Raw genomic sequence first — 15,243 nt, forward strand, 5'->3', positions numbered from 1 at the left:
CTGCCTCTGCCTCCCAAGTGCTGGGATTAAAGGCGTGCGCCACCACTGCCTGGCTGTGTTTTGTACTTCTTACCCCTGAGCTGTGCACTTAGAATGGCCGAGATGGTCAGTTTAATATTAGACATCTGTGAATACTTCACTGTTGCTTGTCGGGGATAGAGAGATGTCTTCCGTAGCCCACACCGGCTGTGATTTGTGTCCCCTCCCTCAGCTCCCCGTGCTGGTATTACAATCAAGTACCAGCTATGACCACGACGGGCATTCTAGTGGCTTTCTGCTTTTGTTTCTTTTGTTCTTGTTTTGGTTTTTGGCTTTTCAATACAGGGTTTCTCTGTGTAGCTCTTGCTGTGCTGGAATGCACTCTGTAGATGAGGCTGGCCTCAGACTCACAGATCCACTGCCTCCGCCTTCCAAGCACTGGAACTAAAACTGTGCCACCCCACACCCAGCCTTTGAGGCTTTCTTACCTATCACAGTATCCATGGATGTCAGTGTATCATGACTAGTTCAGGTAACATGGCTGGAAATTTCAAAGCAACCTTGGATGATGGCCCTAGTCCCTCCATAGGTTCCTCTGACCCCAAGCTCCTTGACGATGTTGCAAGGGCACACGTGTGCCAGCCGACAACTCTTGTATGGAACTGTCTCTGGTCACAGGCACTGAAAGCTTTCCTAAACAGACAAAAGACGGGAAGGTTTGCGTCTGCCGAAGAGGTCGCTCTGCTCTGCGTATACCTGGCCTCGGACGAGGTGAGCGCTGCCCTTCCGGTTTGTAATTCTGCCACGCTGGGCTAGCCCAGATTTGCTCATCCTCTTCACAGTTTTGTGAGTCTATGTTCTGTATTGCTAAGGTGCCCCGTTTATGTGATAGGAATAAGCGCTGGCTTCACTTACGCAAAAGCCACCGTTGTCTGTGACAGTGGCTCTTCTTCATTCGGCTTTCCATGACTGGAATCACAGCACAGATGGAAAAATAGAGGAAAACATTAAAGCACACCACCTTCTGAGAGATTTGCTTTATAAAAAAGACAGTTGTGGGCATACTGGTTACATATAAAAACCTCCTGGGCTGGTAAGATGACTCATGGGTAAAGACCCTTTACTGCCAAGTGTGGTGACATGAATTCAATCCCTGGCATCCACATGGAGAGGACGGATTCCCAACAACTTGTCTTCTGACCTTCTCTAGAGTGTCATGCACACACGCACACACACACACTAAATAAAATGTGATTTTAAAAAGCCTCTCGATTGTGAGACTCGAAGGAGAGACGTGAGCAGGCTTATGAGCTTTAATTGTGTTTGGGAGTGGTCACTTAGGTCCTGCATTAAGAGCTACTTATTTCTAGTGACCTAGTGACCCATTTGGGGTTAGTCCATGATCTTTCCTAATCTTTTTCTGTCATCGTGTAGAAATGCCTAATTTGGTCTCTTTGACTTCACACCTATTTAATAACCAGTTTCTTCCCGAGTGACTAGTGTGAATTCAATGACTGATAACGCGCAAACCAAGGTGCAGAGCATAAAAGCTCTTTTGTTTTGAACTCACAACAGACAGAAGCAACAACTGCACCATCCATGGCTTACCTTGGTGACCCAGTGAGGTTTGCTGGGATTGTGAACCAGAGTTGGATAGCTCGAATGCAGAGGCATTGTGGGAAAAGTCCACCTTAGAGTGGTGATCTCCGCCAGCGTGTCCACCTCCATGAAGCCGAGGCAGCAGAGCCTTTGGGAATCTCCCATGCTTTAGCTTCCCCGCGCGCGTGTGTGTGTGTGTGTGTGTGTGTGTGTGTGTGTGTGTGTGTGTGTGTGAGTGTGTGTGAAGTTTGTTTACCTCTGGGGTCCCGTGAGCCTCCATCCCTTCCAATAGGTTCTGTTGGGTGGAGTTTACTTATGTACTAGTGCCTCTTCACCGGAACTTGGTGCAGTCCTCATAGTTGGTTATTCTGATGGACATAAAGGCTGAAAAGATTAGTTACTACTCCTCAGGAATGTTAGCCACCATTTGTAGGAGCTAGGTAAATTATTATTGAAGCAAACACTTATCAGTTTTCATGGATTTAATTTTTAAAAAAATGTCCTCATACTATGACATCTTTGCTTCTGCCTTTTTCAATGATTGCGGGTTTAGATTGTTGCTGTAAATCTCCAACCCAAATATGCCCCAGCAATGAAAACACAGCACAGTTAATATGAATACATGCTGTGCGCCTAGATTGGGCAGATCTACCACTACACTACCATCTTCCACATCTACAAGACACCTTAGAACTCACGCCACGTTCCTTCCACCTCCTCCTCTGCCCTCCATCATCCTCTCTCCCTTTCTCTCCCCAAACCTTCAGCCCCACCTTTTCCTTTTTTCTCCATCCAATCACCGGCTCTAGCCTTTACTTTATACTTTAAGTTGGGAAGAAGGTTTACAGGAAATCACCTGAGGGCTGACTCATTCCTTGTTCACAGCCCCTCACAGGAGAACAAAATTAACATCAAATATAATTAGCTCCAACACTAGATCAATGTCAAACTGAGGATACAAACATAGAGTATATTATCTATTTTAAGTGAATAGAGTTTTTTTGACAATGCCATATATCCCTATGATGTGTTTTGAGCATATTTATCCCTCATGAGTCTTTCCCCATCACTCCCTTAGAGCCCTTTCTTCCCAACAGGTCCCTCTTCCCCTCATTTCATGGATTTCCTTTTTTTTTTTTTTTAAGTGACCCCCTGAATGAGCAGGAGTGTGGGGTTTTTCACATGTGTGGGGACTGACTACCTCACTGAGGAAGACTCCTTCCTCCTGCAGCCAGTCATTGACTACCAGTAGCTCTTTGCTGACAGTGCGGCTCTATGAGCCCCCCCCCCCTCATCCAGGACCGAATGTTAATGGTCTCCGTCCCTCCTGGGTAGGCACAGCTGCTATGAATGCCTGAGTTCAAGGACCTTGTCATGTCCAGAAAGCAAGCTAAAATAGTTTTGACTTCTACTATAACTTCAGAATTAGTTCTCTGCAAAATGGAAATGTTTATAAGCATAAGCCAGTAATTTTAAATACAAAATTGGGCATCTGATTCTAGTGTGAACTATTATTTGACATGTTAATGGATTGTAAGAATGATTGCCTATATAAATTTTTTTAAAGCTTTATTTATTTATTATATGTAATTACTCTGTAGCTGTCTTCAGACATTACAGAAGAGGGCGTCAGATCTTGTTACAGATGGTTATGAGCCACCATGTGGTTGCTGGGATTTGAACTCAGGACCTTTGGAAGAGCAGTCGGGTGCTCTTACCCACTGAGCCATCTCACCAGCCCCCCTATATAAATTTTTAAAACAGTTTGTGTGCTTCCCTGAGTTGATCAGTTAATAGGCACTGTCTGTCTTCCCATTGTTAGCATGACGTCAGTCAACACACTTTCTAAACATTTATTAGTGGTCTGAAAGTTAGCTAGCTCTGAATGATTCTGAGTTTCAAAATGAAAATGTGTTGTTTTTGCATATACTTTATTTCGTCTCTCCTTAATTTTGTGACTCTGAAGCCACGCACTTCTAACAGACTGTAAGGGGTACATGACATGCGCATAGGCCCTCAAAAGGCCTTGTGCTCCATCTAGGTCCTGGGAAGCTCAGCTGTTCCAAATCATCCAAACTTGCTTTTGGTTTGTTTGTTTGTTTGTTTGTTTGTTCAATTAAGGTTTCTTGTTAGAATGAGAATCAAAAGGTTTATTATCTCACAGAAGAAATGTTCAAAATACACCCCGGGGTCCAGGCCGACTAACTGTTGTCTCTCCTGTGCTTGTCACTGTAGTCAGCCTATGTAACTGGCAACCCTGTCATCATCGACGGGGGCTGGAGCCTGTGACCGCGTGGATCCCTGCTGGAAAGACAGGCCCTTCCTAGCCACAGAGAAAAGCAAGCTGACTGGATGATCATCTCTTCTAAGAGTGACCTTCATGAAAATAAGCCCTTTAGTGATTGTTCCCAAGAGTGTGACTCTTTAATAGTCTCTCGTCTCTTCTGAAACTGTGGTAAATAAATCAAATAAAATGTATTGATTTTGTGGCAAAGGAGTAGTTGGGTTTTTTTGTTTTTTTTTTTTTTTTAAGATTTATTTATTTTATTTATATGAGTACACTGTAGCTCTCTTCAGACACACCAGAAGAGGACATCAGATCACATTACAGATGGTTTTGAGCCACCATGTGGTTGCTGGGAATTGAACTACGACCTCTGGAAGAGCAGTCAATGCTCTTAACCGCTGAGTCATCTCTCCAGCCCCAAGAGTAGTTTTTTAAAATAAGCAAAGATTAGTGAGATTTTACTGGCATCGCAGATAACTATTACAAAAGACCATGGCTTTTAAAGGGGGAGGAAGGACTTGTTTCTCTGTGTAAAGGCTAAAAGGCGGGGCCAAGGTGCTGAGAGACACTGTGTCTGGTGAGGGTCCTTTGCCAGCAGAGGGAAGCGGTACTATGGCCTCACGTGAGAAGAACAGAATAAAAAGGACACGGGCCTTTTCAGCTCTGTGTAAGGCATTCATTCCAACCATGAGAGAACTTTCTGTTACCTAATTACTTCCCAGAAGACCTAGCTCAGACCAGCATCACAGGGAGGATTCATGCTTTAACACAGGAAATTTGGAAGGCCACCTTAGTTTATAGCAACAAATAAAATTAAAATACAAATACAAAAGAAGTTGTTAAAGAAAAAAATATTCCCTTTCCTGTTTCACTTTGGCTTTCAAAGCTGCATGTTTTTGTAAAGTTCTGGATTGTTCTCTAAGCTGATGTTAACTTGAGATTTTTATACAGTCATAAATGGACACCACCGATAAAGATGAGATGGCTTTAATGTCACAACAGGAGAGTTTAGATTCACAACTACATTTTTGTCTTGTTATATAAAAGAAACATGATCAAGTGTTTACCACATATTAAGTGCTGTTTTCTTAGTCTAGACATTGCTTATTAAAATCAGCAATTATATCCAATATGGAGCTAAGAATATATAATTAACGTGCAATACGGCCAATTTGAGGGGATTTTCGTAGATTAAATTCAGAGATGTTTTCTCACTGGTTTTCAGGATAACAACAGCACATGAATTTGAAAATGGGCTCTGCATAAGTATAAATCAGTAACCTGAGACAAATGAAGTCGAAAAAAGTTATTCTAGAGGAAGTTTATGTGGATTTATGAATGATAACTCTATAGCACTCTTTACAAGTGGTTTCTTTCAGCTTTAAGGTTGTGTGTGTAAGCTGTTTGTCATTACCTCAAAAGACCATATTGAAACCATCTCCTCACTCTCTGCCTTTTCTCAGAGAGACTGCATTAGCCAGGATAACTGTAGGGTCTCAGTGAAGGGCTAACTCCATGTATGAAGATGGTGCAGGTGACGGATTTGAGTCGAAATTCACAACAAAGGGTGCTTGGACTAGCTCTGCCAACGACCCCCATGATAAGGTCGTTAGAGCTCTGGTCAGATGTTCCATGGACTGACCCAGCCACCCAACTAGCCCTGTCCCCTTTTCTTTAGTTGTCTGGTCTTTGTTTTTAGAAGTCAGCTTCTCACTAGGCAGCTCACACTGGCTTTTATATCACCATTCCCCTGCCTCAGGATTGCTGAGGTGCTGAGGCACAATATAGACTGTGCCACCATGCCTGACTAGTTCTTCACTTTATGAAATTAAGGATTTGGGCTAAATGCCTTGACTTTTGTTTGTTTGTTTTTGTTTTTGTTTTGTTTTGTTTTATTATGATCAAAATGCTGTAACTTCTTACTTAGTGAATGAATGAATGAATGAATGAATGGAACAGTGGAGTTACTAGGAAATGTATCTGCTCAGGACCTTGAAGACCAAGTTCCCAGCACAAAGATTTATTTGCCCCAGAGAAACAGAAGGCAGGGAATAAGACGCAAAGACAAGAGATGAAAGACAAGGGAGAGGGGGCAGGGATATTTATCCCAGAAGGGGACCAAGGACTGCCTCTGGATAGAGAAGTGACGGATGTGGCACACAGGAAAATGGCAGTTTAAGGTATAAGGGGAAACCTCATGTTAGGATGAAGTGTTTAATTTTAATCAGGCGTGTTCATTAGATAACCAAAGGGGCTTTCAATTGCTGGACTTCAGTACTTTGATAGCTGGACCTTGGTAGTCAGCCTCAGGAGGAGGAAGTGGCCAAATAAGGGAATAGACCTTGGTGGCTCGCTTTAGGGATGGAATCTAACAGTTTTTAGCAGGGCAGAGGGAAATGGGGGAGAAGGGCAAGGCCTGCCTGAGCTATGCTTGCCACCTCAAGCTGGCCAGAGTCCCTTCAGGAGTGGAGCATCATGTGTGTTGTGAGCAGGAACACACACAGTTAAAAACACACAAATTCATTTAGACACAGTGACCTCTACAACAGAGATTCCAACAGCAAGAGATATTCTGTTACTTCTGTCAGAGCTCAGATGTTACAAGCAATGAAACCAGAATGAATCTAGCCAAAAAGTTCAATGTTTTCCACTCATGCCAATAAAATCTAGGCATATCAAATGAACATCACATGACCAAGGGGCGGGAGAGGAAAATATGTCTTAGTTCTGCAGGAAGAGGAAGCCAATGAGAATGGAAATTTTGCAAGTTTTAGAAAATGAGTACGTTTTAGGAAAAGTATTTCATTTCCTCTGAGAAAGGGTACTAGATGGAGCCTAGGTTCACTCGGAGGATCTCTGTCAGGGATAGAAATTTACTTAATACACCTGCATGCCTGAAATCCAAGACAGAACTTAGCACTTGCTCAAAGAGTGAAACCAGGTAATGGATGAGAGCAACTCCTTTGAGATGCCCACAAACCCCCACTTGGACTTGGATGCATCTTTCTGCCTGGGAGCGTTTCATCCCCTTACCCATAGTATTTAAAATTTATGTTTAAATCTCCTAACAAATTCCAACTCCTATTTAAACGGGGGAAAAAGTAGAAAAGGAAGACACCAAATGCAGTCAGAAATAAAAAAATTAGATGGCTGGTGGGAGGGAGCGTTACAGTAAAACAACATAGCAAGAGGCTCACAGTGACAGATGCTGCTCCAAGGTTTCACTCCTCCATTTGTCACCTGAAGGAAAGAACCCTGCCTCTCCACAGCCTGTGAGAAGACACTGAGAGTCCTGGAATTGGCGTCGGATTACAGAATTTAGGAGATTCAGGAACAGTGATTCTCCTAATCTCTTAATCTTGTGAAGTGGTCAGAGGCTGCTGGAAGCTGGGGCGCGTGGGCCGGGGTCTCCCTCTGGCTGAGTGAGCAGAGCCCTGAACTCGACAGTGTGCCCCGCCCTGCCCCGCTCCGTCCCGCCCTGTCCCGCCCCGAGCCACTACACCTCCGGGTTTTCCGCCGCCGGGGGCCCCAGCCACAGCACCGCCCCAACCTAGCACGCCTCGGTAGACCCAGGCTCCGTTCCCACTCAACAGAAGCCAGGAGGCCTGCGCAGACTGCCAGCAATGAGGTGAGTAGCACCGAGCAAACAACCCACGCGCGTGCGGGAGTGTGTGTATGTGTGTGTGTGTGTGTGTGTGTGTGTGTGTGTGTGTGTGTGTGTGTTTTACAATTACAGGTAGTTTGAGCGGGGGTTTTCCTTGTTTTTGTTTTAGCTCTCAGTTTTTGGACTGGGTGCTCAGGGTGCTGAGTATCTTCAAGTCTAGACCCTGGACAGAATGATGTCTGCTCAGAGCATGTGAGCTGTATAGCTCCTTTACTTGCCGTGCAGGCACCAGCTTCTTGTCTCACACCTGCTCCAGACTCCGGTGAGGTTGATTTCATCAAAACATTAATAGCAGGAAGCTTTAAGCTCCCAGCAAGTAACCAGCACCTTGGAGCAGATGCCTGGCGTAGGTCTGCTCTGTTTTCTCTCTGAGATGGCCCCGCCCCTTAGCAGATGCAGATGCTGCATGGTCCTCTCATGGGTGCTGGATTACCGATTCATTTCTGAATGAAAGGTCTGAAGGTTCAGTAGACACCTGCATGTCTTCTCTGAGCTAAGCAGGCACAGGAGATATAAATGTGGATTGCACACCATTTCCACCCTACAGGAGTTCAGAGCGGAGCTCTGGGATCAGAGTAATGCCTGAACAAGACGTTAGTTAGATCCTGAGCATGCACGCGCTGTTCTGGGGACATGTGCAAAGTGACAGGCCTCTGTAGCAGTGATACACACAAGGAGCAGAAGCAACATGGGGAAGAAAGATGTATTTCATATCACAGGCTCACAGTCCACAGAAGGGAATTTTCGATAGCCACTCAAGGCAGGAACTGAATAGAAGCTAGTGGAGGGATGCTGTTTACTGGCTTTCCCTCGGTTTGCCTTTTTATAGACTCCAGGACCACCATTGGGTGGTCTGGGCCCTAACCCCCAACAAACATTAGTCAAGAAAATGTCTCACACGCTTGTCTACATGCCAATCTGATGGAGGCATATTATTAATTTAGATTTCCTCTTTCCAGATGACTCTAGTTTATGTCAAGTTGACAAAAAAAAAAAAAAAAACTCACCAGTCCACTGACAAGGGCATGTTATGTATTTTCTGGCATAAAAAGTATTTAGGGTTATAACCCCATCAACTATATTCTCAGCCCTTTTGGAGTACCCACAGGAGGAATTAAGAATGAGCCAGAAAGAGTTGGAGAGATGGCTCAGCAGTTAGGAGTCCTGAGTTCAATTCCCAGCAACCACATGGTGGCTCACAACCATATATAAAAAATTGTTTAAAAAAAAAAAAAGAAAGAAAGAAAGAAATGATGAACCAGATGTAGTGGTAGCACTCTATGAGTTTGAGGCCAACCTGGTCTACAGAGTGAGTTCTAAAACAGCCAGAGCTATATAGTGAGATGCATGTCTGAAGAAGAAGAAGAAGAAGAAGGGGGCAATAAGGAGGAGGAGATGGAGACGGAGAGGACAGAGAAGACAAAGACGAAGACGAAGACGAAGACGGAATAAGCCAGAGGTGTTAGTGATAAAAACCCAGGCCTGGGTCCTAGATCTTACACGTAAAGTTTCTGTGTGAATGTGGAAATTAACGGTCGTTAGCTTCTTGCTCATATTCTTGTTCACAGCTTTTCTTCTGGCTGAGTTTGGGTGTACATCTCGAGTTTAGCAAGCAGATGCTATGCCTGAGTCTCCAAAGGTGCTGGTGCAGGGGCCCTTGTCCACTGAGACTTGCAGACACGGTTTTTCCAGTGTTAAGTCCTCCTCCCTCTTGTGACTGACAGGAGGCAGTTGGAGGTGTGAGAATGGGGGTGAGGTGGGGTACTCAAGGTGGAGCAGGCCTGTAATCCTTCTCTTCAGGAGACCAAGGCAGTACAAAGGCAGCTTAAGGCCAGTCTAGGCCACATAGTGAGACCCTGTTTCAAAAGTTAGTTGAGGGAGGTAGTTGAACACTGACTTGGTTACTTTTCTATTGCTGTGATAAGGCACCATGACCAAGGAGAATGGTAGAAGAAAGAGGCTTGCGGGTGCTTACAATTTCAGAGGGTTAAAATCTGTAATCATCATGACAGGGAGCACGGCAGCAGCAGTCATCATGACAGGGAGCACGGCAGCCGCAGGCGAGCAGGAGCGGGACACAGTAGCTGAGAACTCTCTTGAAATACCCGAAGGGCAGAGACACACTGGCAATGGCATGTGCTTTTGAAACCTCAAAGTAGGGCTGGAGAGATGGCTCAGTGGTTAAGAGCACTGACTGCTCTACCAGAGGTCTTGAGTTCAATCCCCAGCTACCACATGGTGGCTCACAACCATCTGTAATGGGATCCACTGCCCTCTTCTGGTGTGTCTGAAGACAGCAACAGTGTACTCACATATATAAAATAATCTTAAACCTCAAAGCCAGGCCTTAGTGACCTGCCTCCTCCAAGGCCACACCTCCTAATCCCCCCTACGGGGTTCTACTAACTGGAGATTAAGTATGCAAATGTATGAGCCTCCGGAATCCATTCATGTTCAAACCACCACAGATATATTCCTGTCCTATGCAAATTACAGTCAGAGTCCCAGCTTCTCTAATTACAGCTATAGCAGTGTTCTTGAATTTCTCACACCCTGTGGAAACTCTTGCCTGTGGCAAAAAATAGAACATTTCTCAATAGTAAGTTGCTGGTACTCTGGGGTCCCTCCTTGAGGGCCCAGCCAACCTCAGGGTTATCTACCTCTCTTTTTAGTATATCTTTCTACTTCGAACACTTGGAGCGATTTCTGATTTGTGCATGGAGCCTAGAACCTAAACTCCTGTTGGTTTTTGGTTATCTCCTGTCTGTCTGTCTATCTATCTATCTATCTATCTATCTATCTATCTATCTATCTATCTATCTAAATGTCTATCTATCTGTTTTTATTACACAGGAAGTGAAGCGGTGGGGTTAGGTCTAAAGGTCATTTCCTTGTACAGCTCACATTTCATACCTTGCTATGTCCTGGTTAAAACGGCACATAGAATTCCTGTCATGAGCATCCACTTCACGTGTGATCCTTACACCTGCAATGTCTTTGTCTGAAACGCTCTGTTCTAGTTCCTTTTACAAATGACACCATCTTTCAGGGTTTAAGTCCAGCATCGCATGACTACCCCGTTGTTTTGACCACCGATTTCTCTATTGAGATTTAACAATGTGTGATGAAGCTACACATACAGATGTCGAACAACAGCAATTCAACACTACTTCTCACCTGAAATTCTCAGAGCTAGTTCTGGGGCAAATTAACCTGTGGTGGTTGCCAAAATGTTTTGGCATTGTAACAGGATTTATATATTTTTATCAAAACACCCTTGAAAAATAACAGATTTCTCTTTCTCACAGAACATGGCATCTGAGGGGTAGTGGTCTAGGAAGTTTTCAGTAGCCCCATGCTGTCAGGGCTCTGGGCTGTGGGCTGTTTATGATTAGCTAAGCTTGACTTTCTTTCCATGAGTGAATGAAGGCAGGCTGCTAAGGTTCCAAGACACATGGAACCTTCATCAACTAAAGCTTCCCCCCCAACACGATAGGCACTTAAAGACCACATTTTAAGTTTTTTCTCCTTTCTTTCTTTTTACTAAAAAGAACTATATTAGTCATGGGCATGAACCCTTCATAGCCCTAAACCAAAATCTGAAAAAGAGTAATGTCATAGACACTGCTTCAGACTAATCCTGACTCTATGGCTAGAGCCAAGCAAGAGGTCCACTGTCAGATTTGAACAAGTGGCTTTTAGACATGCAGTAAGCCATATCTGTACCATATATTGGTACATATGTTAAATTTGCAATTAAAAATGTTGCCTCTGGAAGGAAGATGGAGTAGAGAGAAACAAGAATCAGGTCCCTCCTTCCTTTGCTACCATTTTCTTATATTTTATAGGTCATTAGTGTTTTTACATTATTAAGTTAACAAAATCACCAGGGTAATAAGCCAAATAGCACAACTGATGCTTCCCTTTGTTAGCTCGGCCACCTGTGGTTGGCACACCTAGAACTCTCAGAGAAGATCACTCCCACAAAGGGAACCATTCAGAGCCATTTCAGCAACTCTCCAGGAGACTTTTAACCTTGTCTGTGACCTGGCCTGAATTCCTCACTGCTGCATAGGAGACCTTTGGAGATGTAGACATTAAATTGAGTTGATAAGCAGAACCCAGAGCTAGAGTATTTGTCCCACATAGAAACTTCATAGGGGAGCCTGGAACCACGCTGGGGGGGGGGGTCAGGCAAGAAGGTGCTGAAGTGCAGTGTCAGCTAACTTGAACTTCCTCAAAACAAACGAGGGAGAACCAACAAAACAGATGTCTTAGTCTGAGAAGCTCCTACTGCAGCGCTTGGATGGGTGACCACCAAATGTAGAACACTCATCGTACAATACGTAATGAGCATCCGTGGTCACGAATGGATAGAACACACAGGGCATCCCAACAGTCAGTCCGTTCTTGCTGCTGTAACAAAATGCTACACGCTGGTTCATTTATTAGTCTAATAGTAGAAATTTATTCCTCACAGTTCTAGAGGCAGGATGTTCCAAGGTTCCAGGTCTAAGAGTTGGTGTCTGGTGAGAGCTTGCTCTCAGTTTACAAGCCAGCACCTTCTTGCTGTATCCTCATGCACAGTACAGGTCTGCTGTAAGGATGGAGGGGCAACGCCACCTGCCATTGCAGAAGGGAATGGAAAGAGATCTTCCTGCAGCCTTTTATTCAAAACACATACACACACACACACACACACACACACACACACACTCACACACACTTACTTGAAACAGGTCTATATAGCCCTGGATGTCCTGGAACACTCTATGTAGATGAAGTTGGTCTTAAAGACACCGAGATCTACTGGCCTCTGCCTCCTGCTGGGATGAAAGATGTGTTCTAGCTGGGTGTGGTGGTGCATAGCTTTAGTCCCAGAACTCAGGAGGCAGAGGTAGGCATATCTTGAGTTGGAGACCAGCCTGGACTACAGAACAAGTTCTAGGATGGTTAGGGCTACACAGAGAAACCCTGTCACAAACAAGCAAGCAAAAAAACAAACAAAAAAGGAGTGCACCACCACTATGCCTGCCCCCTCAACCCCTTTTAAAGAGCACCATTCCATTCAAGAGAATGGATCACTTTGAAAAGTGACTTAACTCCAGTTTCCTGTGCTCTGAACTGCTCACAGCCAGACCCTACCTGCTCTTGGGGTTGGGAGATGAGGTGAGGCAGAGTCAGTGACAGACTCCTTCAGGAGCGGGTGAGAAAGGCCACAGCAAGCTCTCTGAACACGGCTGCAAGCTCCTTTAATACCCTCCACCATTGGTCCTAAGAAAGCATCTATTCTAAACAGCAGTTCCCGACTGGCTGGCATTGTCTGCATCATCAATTCTTGGTCTCTCAGGCAGTCCTCAATTAGATCCTCCTGAAGGAGGTGGTTTTGTGGCTTTGGGGCCCCTGGCATTTACGTGGAGGCACCCCATTCCCCCCCCATTTCTGCTACAAATTCCATCCTAGGAATCTATACCATTTACCGATATCCCTTTTGGTTTAAGTTCCAAACAATGAAATAGATGCATTACAAATATTATCAAGTAATGTATGTAAATTCTCAATAAGATTCCCCCATTAAACATTGACCTCTTTGTAACACAGGCAAGAAACATAGTGGTTAATCTTGATTGTCAATGATTAAGAATTACCTAGGGGAGTAGAAAATGGGGTCTAACCTAATAAGCTGATTGGTTGCTTGACAAGGGTCATAAAATTATGGCATTATTAAGATGTACTTACAAAGGTGAGATGGGGTGTTTACAGGATGTAGATGATTGGGATGTATCCTTACTAGCTATATCTTGCTTTGACTACTTCCTGTATATTCATATTCTCTCTCTCTCTCTCTCTCTCTCTCTCTCTCTCTCTCTCTCTCTCTCTCTCTCTCTCTCTCGTGTGTGTGTGTGTGTGTGTGTGTGTGTTGCATTCTCCTGCACACACACTCATCCTTTCACACTGTTCTCCAGTGTGTCCTGACCCTCCCTCTCCTTCCCAGTTGCTATGGGAGACCTGGACCCTGCCCTTCAAGCAGTGTGGTGCCTCTAAAACCATGAGCTCAGATAAATCCTTCCTCCTTCATGTTGTTTATGTCTGATGTTTTGGCACAAGAAAAGCAACTGCAGAGAGCACGGCTGGTGGGCTGTGGTACACTCAGCTATCAGGACGCACACAGATTGCCTTTCAAAACTGCTTCGTTATTCTCACAAGCATTCCTTATAATGCCATGCTACTATAAAGGTTATGGCAATCTTTTGTAAACAAACATCTCACCAAGAAGGGAAAAAAAAATTAACTTTTAATATAAGTGTAAACTGTAAATTAATCTGGTGTCTGCATTTCTTTGCCTTTGCTAGTCCCCAATAACCACACAGAGAAACAAAGATTTATCTCAAGCTGTACCTCAATACCTGGGCAGTTCACTGATCATCCTTAACTCTCTATGCTAATATAGCAACCTCCCATGCCACACTCACAGTACTCACAATTAGGGCTTCCGTTGTCCAGGTGAACTCCTAAGAACCTTTTCTTCCTCCCCATGGTAGAACCCTTCCTCATGGTTCTAACTCCAACTCCCCCCACCCCCACCTCTCCAGACTGGCAGAGGTTTCTGCCCCTATGCTTTTTCTGCTCAGCCATTGGATGATCAACTTTTATTGACAAGGCAGAGAATAAATGGTAAGAACTGTTTACACAAACTTGAGACAGGAGATTTTTGATCTAAGCATTATAATGCCGTGTCCTGATTGAAACAAGATATGAGAGCAGAGAAATCAGCGTTTGAACAACACAAAGATAAGCTTTACACAGTGCACAAAAAACCATTATGTCTACAAGAGAGGAACAGTTGTTTGAGCAGAAAATCGCTACAAGGCTCCACTGGTTAACACACTTCCAGAGCTGGTGGGCTCCATCCATGTGTGCGCAGAAGTCCTGTAGCTGTGCCAGGCTGGAGGATGGCACTGCTGGAAATCCCAGAAGGTCCTTGAGGGCATCAGCCAGCATCTAGCACTGACAGATGGGCCTGTGTGGAAAGCCAGGGAAGCCAGAGCCACACCAAGGCCAGTCTCGAAGTCCTGTTGTCAATGGGAACCAGAGCAGGGGCTTGAGATACAATGTCTCCAGAACACAGCAGTGCGGTCCCTAGGGGCCACTGTCTTGAGTTCTTAACCTCTTTGTGCGTTTCAGAGCATGGTTCATCTGGCTCACCATGTGTTTAGCTTTGGGATATTTTGCACATTTTTCACCTAAGTATTTTTCTGTTGGTTCAGTCAAAAACATGTTACGTTGTTCACTCACAGTGCAAGTATTTTTCTCCTGTTACAACAATAGCATTCTTTAAGTCAAAACAAGTTTATATTTATTTTGTCAAAACAAATTCTTAGTTCAAAACAACATGTCATGTTTTTAACATAGTTTCTAGGTTACACGAAAGCACTTATGTTCCTGTCACACACTAATGCAACAAATAAAGTAACCAGTCTTGGGGCTGAAGAGAAGATTCAGCAGCAGTAGTCTGTACTGTTCTTCCTGAGGAACTGAACTGGGTTTTGTGGTAGTTTGAACAAGAATGGCCCTCACTGGCTCATATATTTGAATGTTGGTCCTCAGTTAGTTGAAGTGTTTGGGAAGGATTAGGGGGTGTGGCCTTGTTGAAAGAGGTGTGTCACTGGGATGGGCTTTGAGGTTTCAAAAGTCCGTGCCAGAATCAGACAAC

The 15,243-nt window shown here is 44.4% G+C and overlaps 2 protein-coding genes across 4 annotated transcripts in view; both read left to right on the forward strand.

Moving 5' to 3' along the window:
- Bdh2 (3-hydroxybutyrate dehydrogenase 2) overlaps positions 1-4,072 on the forward strand; it is a 22,422-nt gene extending 18,350 nt beyond the window's left edge. For 2 of the 3 annotated variants that reach the window (XM_021196498.1, XM_021196499.1), the window contains exons 9-10: positions 658-750; positions 3,814-4,072. In XM_021196498.1, the coding sequence (XP_021052157.1) occupies positions 658-750; positions 3,814-3,867 (147 nt within the window). In that variant the 3' untranslated portion in view covers positions 3,868-4,072. The remainder of the gene's footprint in view (positions 1-657; positions 751-3,813) is intronic. The other variant, XM_029538122.1, reaches the window with a different exon arrangement.
- A 3,344-nt stretch (positions 4,073-7,416) lies between these two features.
- The window catches only part of Slc9b2 (solute carrier family 9 member B2), a 35,043-nt gene continuing 27,216 nt past the window's right edge, over positions 7,417-15,243 (forward strand). The window contains exon 1 of the mRNA XM_021196749.2: positions 7,417-7,493. The gene's annotated coding sequence lies outside the window, so the exon portion shown is untranslated. The remainder of the gene's footprint in view (positions 7,494-15,243) is intronic.

The sequence above is a fragment of the Mus pahari genome, chromosome 4, assembly GCF_900095145.1.
Source record: "Mus pahari chromosome 4, PAHARI_EIJ_v1.1, whole genome shotgun sequence".
Taxonomy (NCBI): Eukaryota; Metazoa; Chordata; class Mammalia; order Rodentia; family Muridae; genus Mus; species Mus pahari.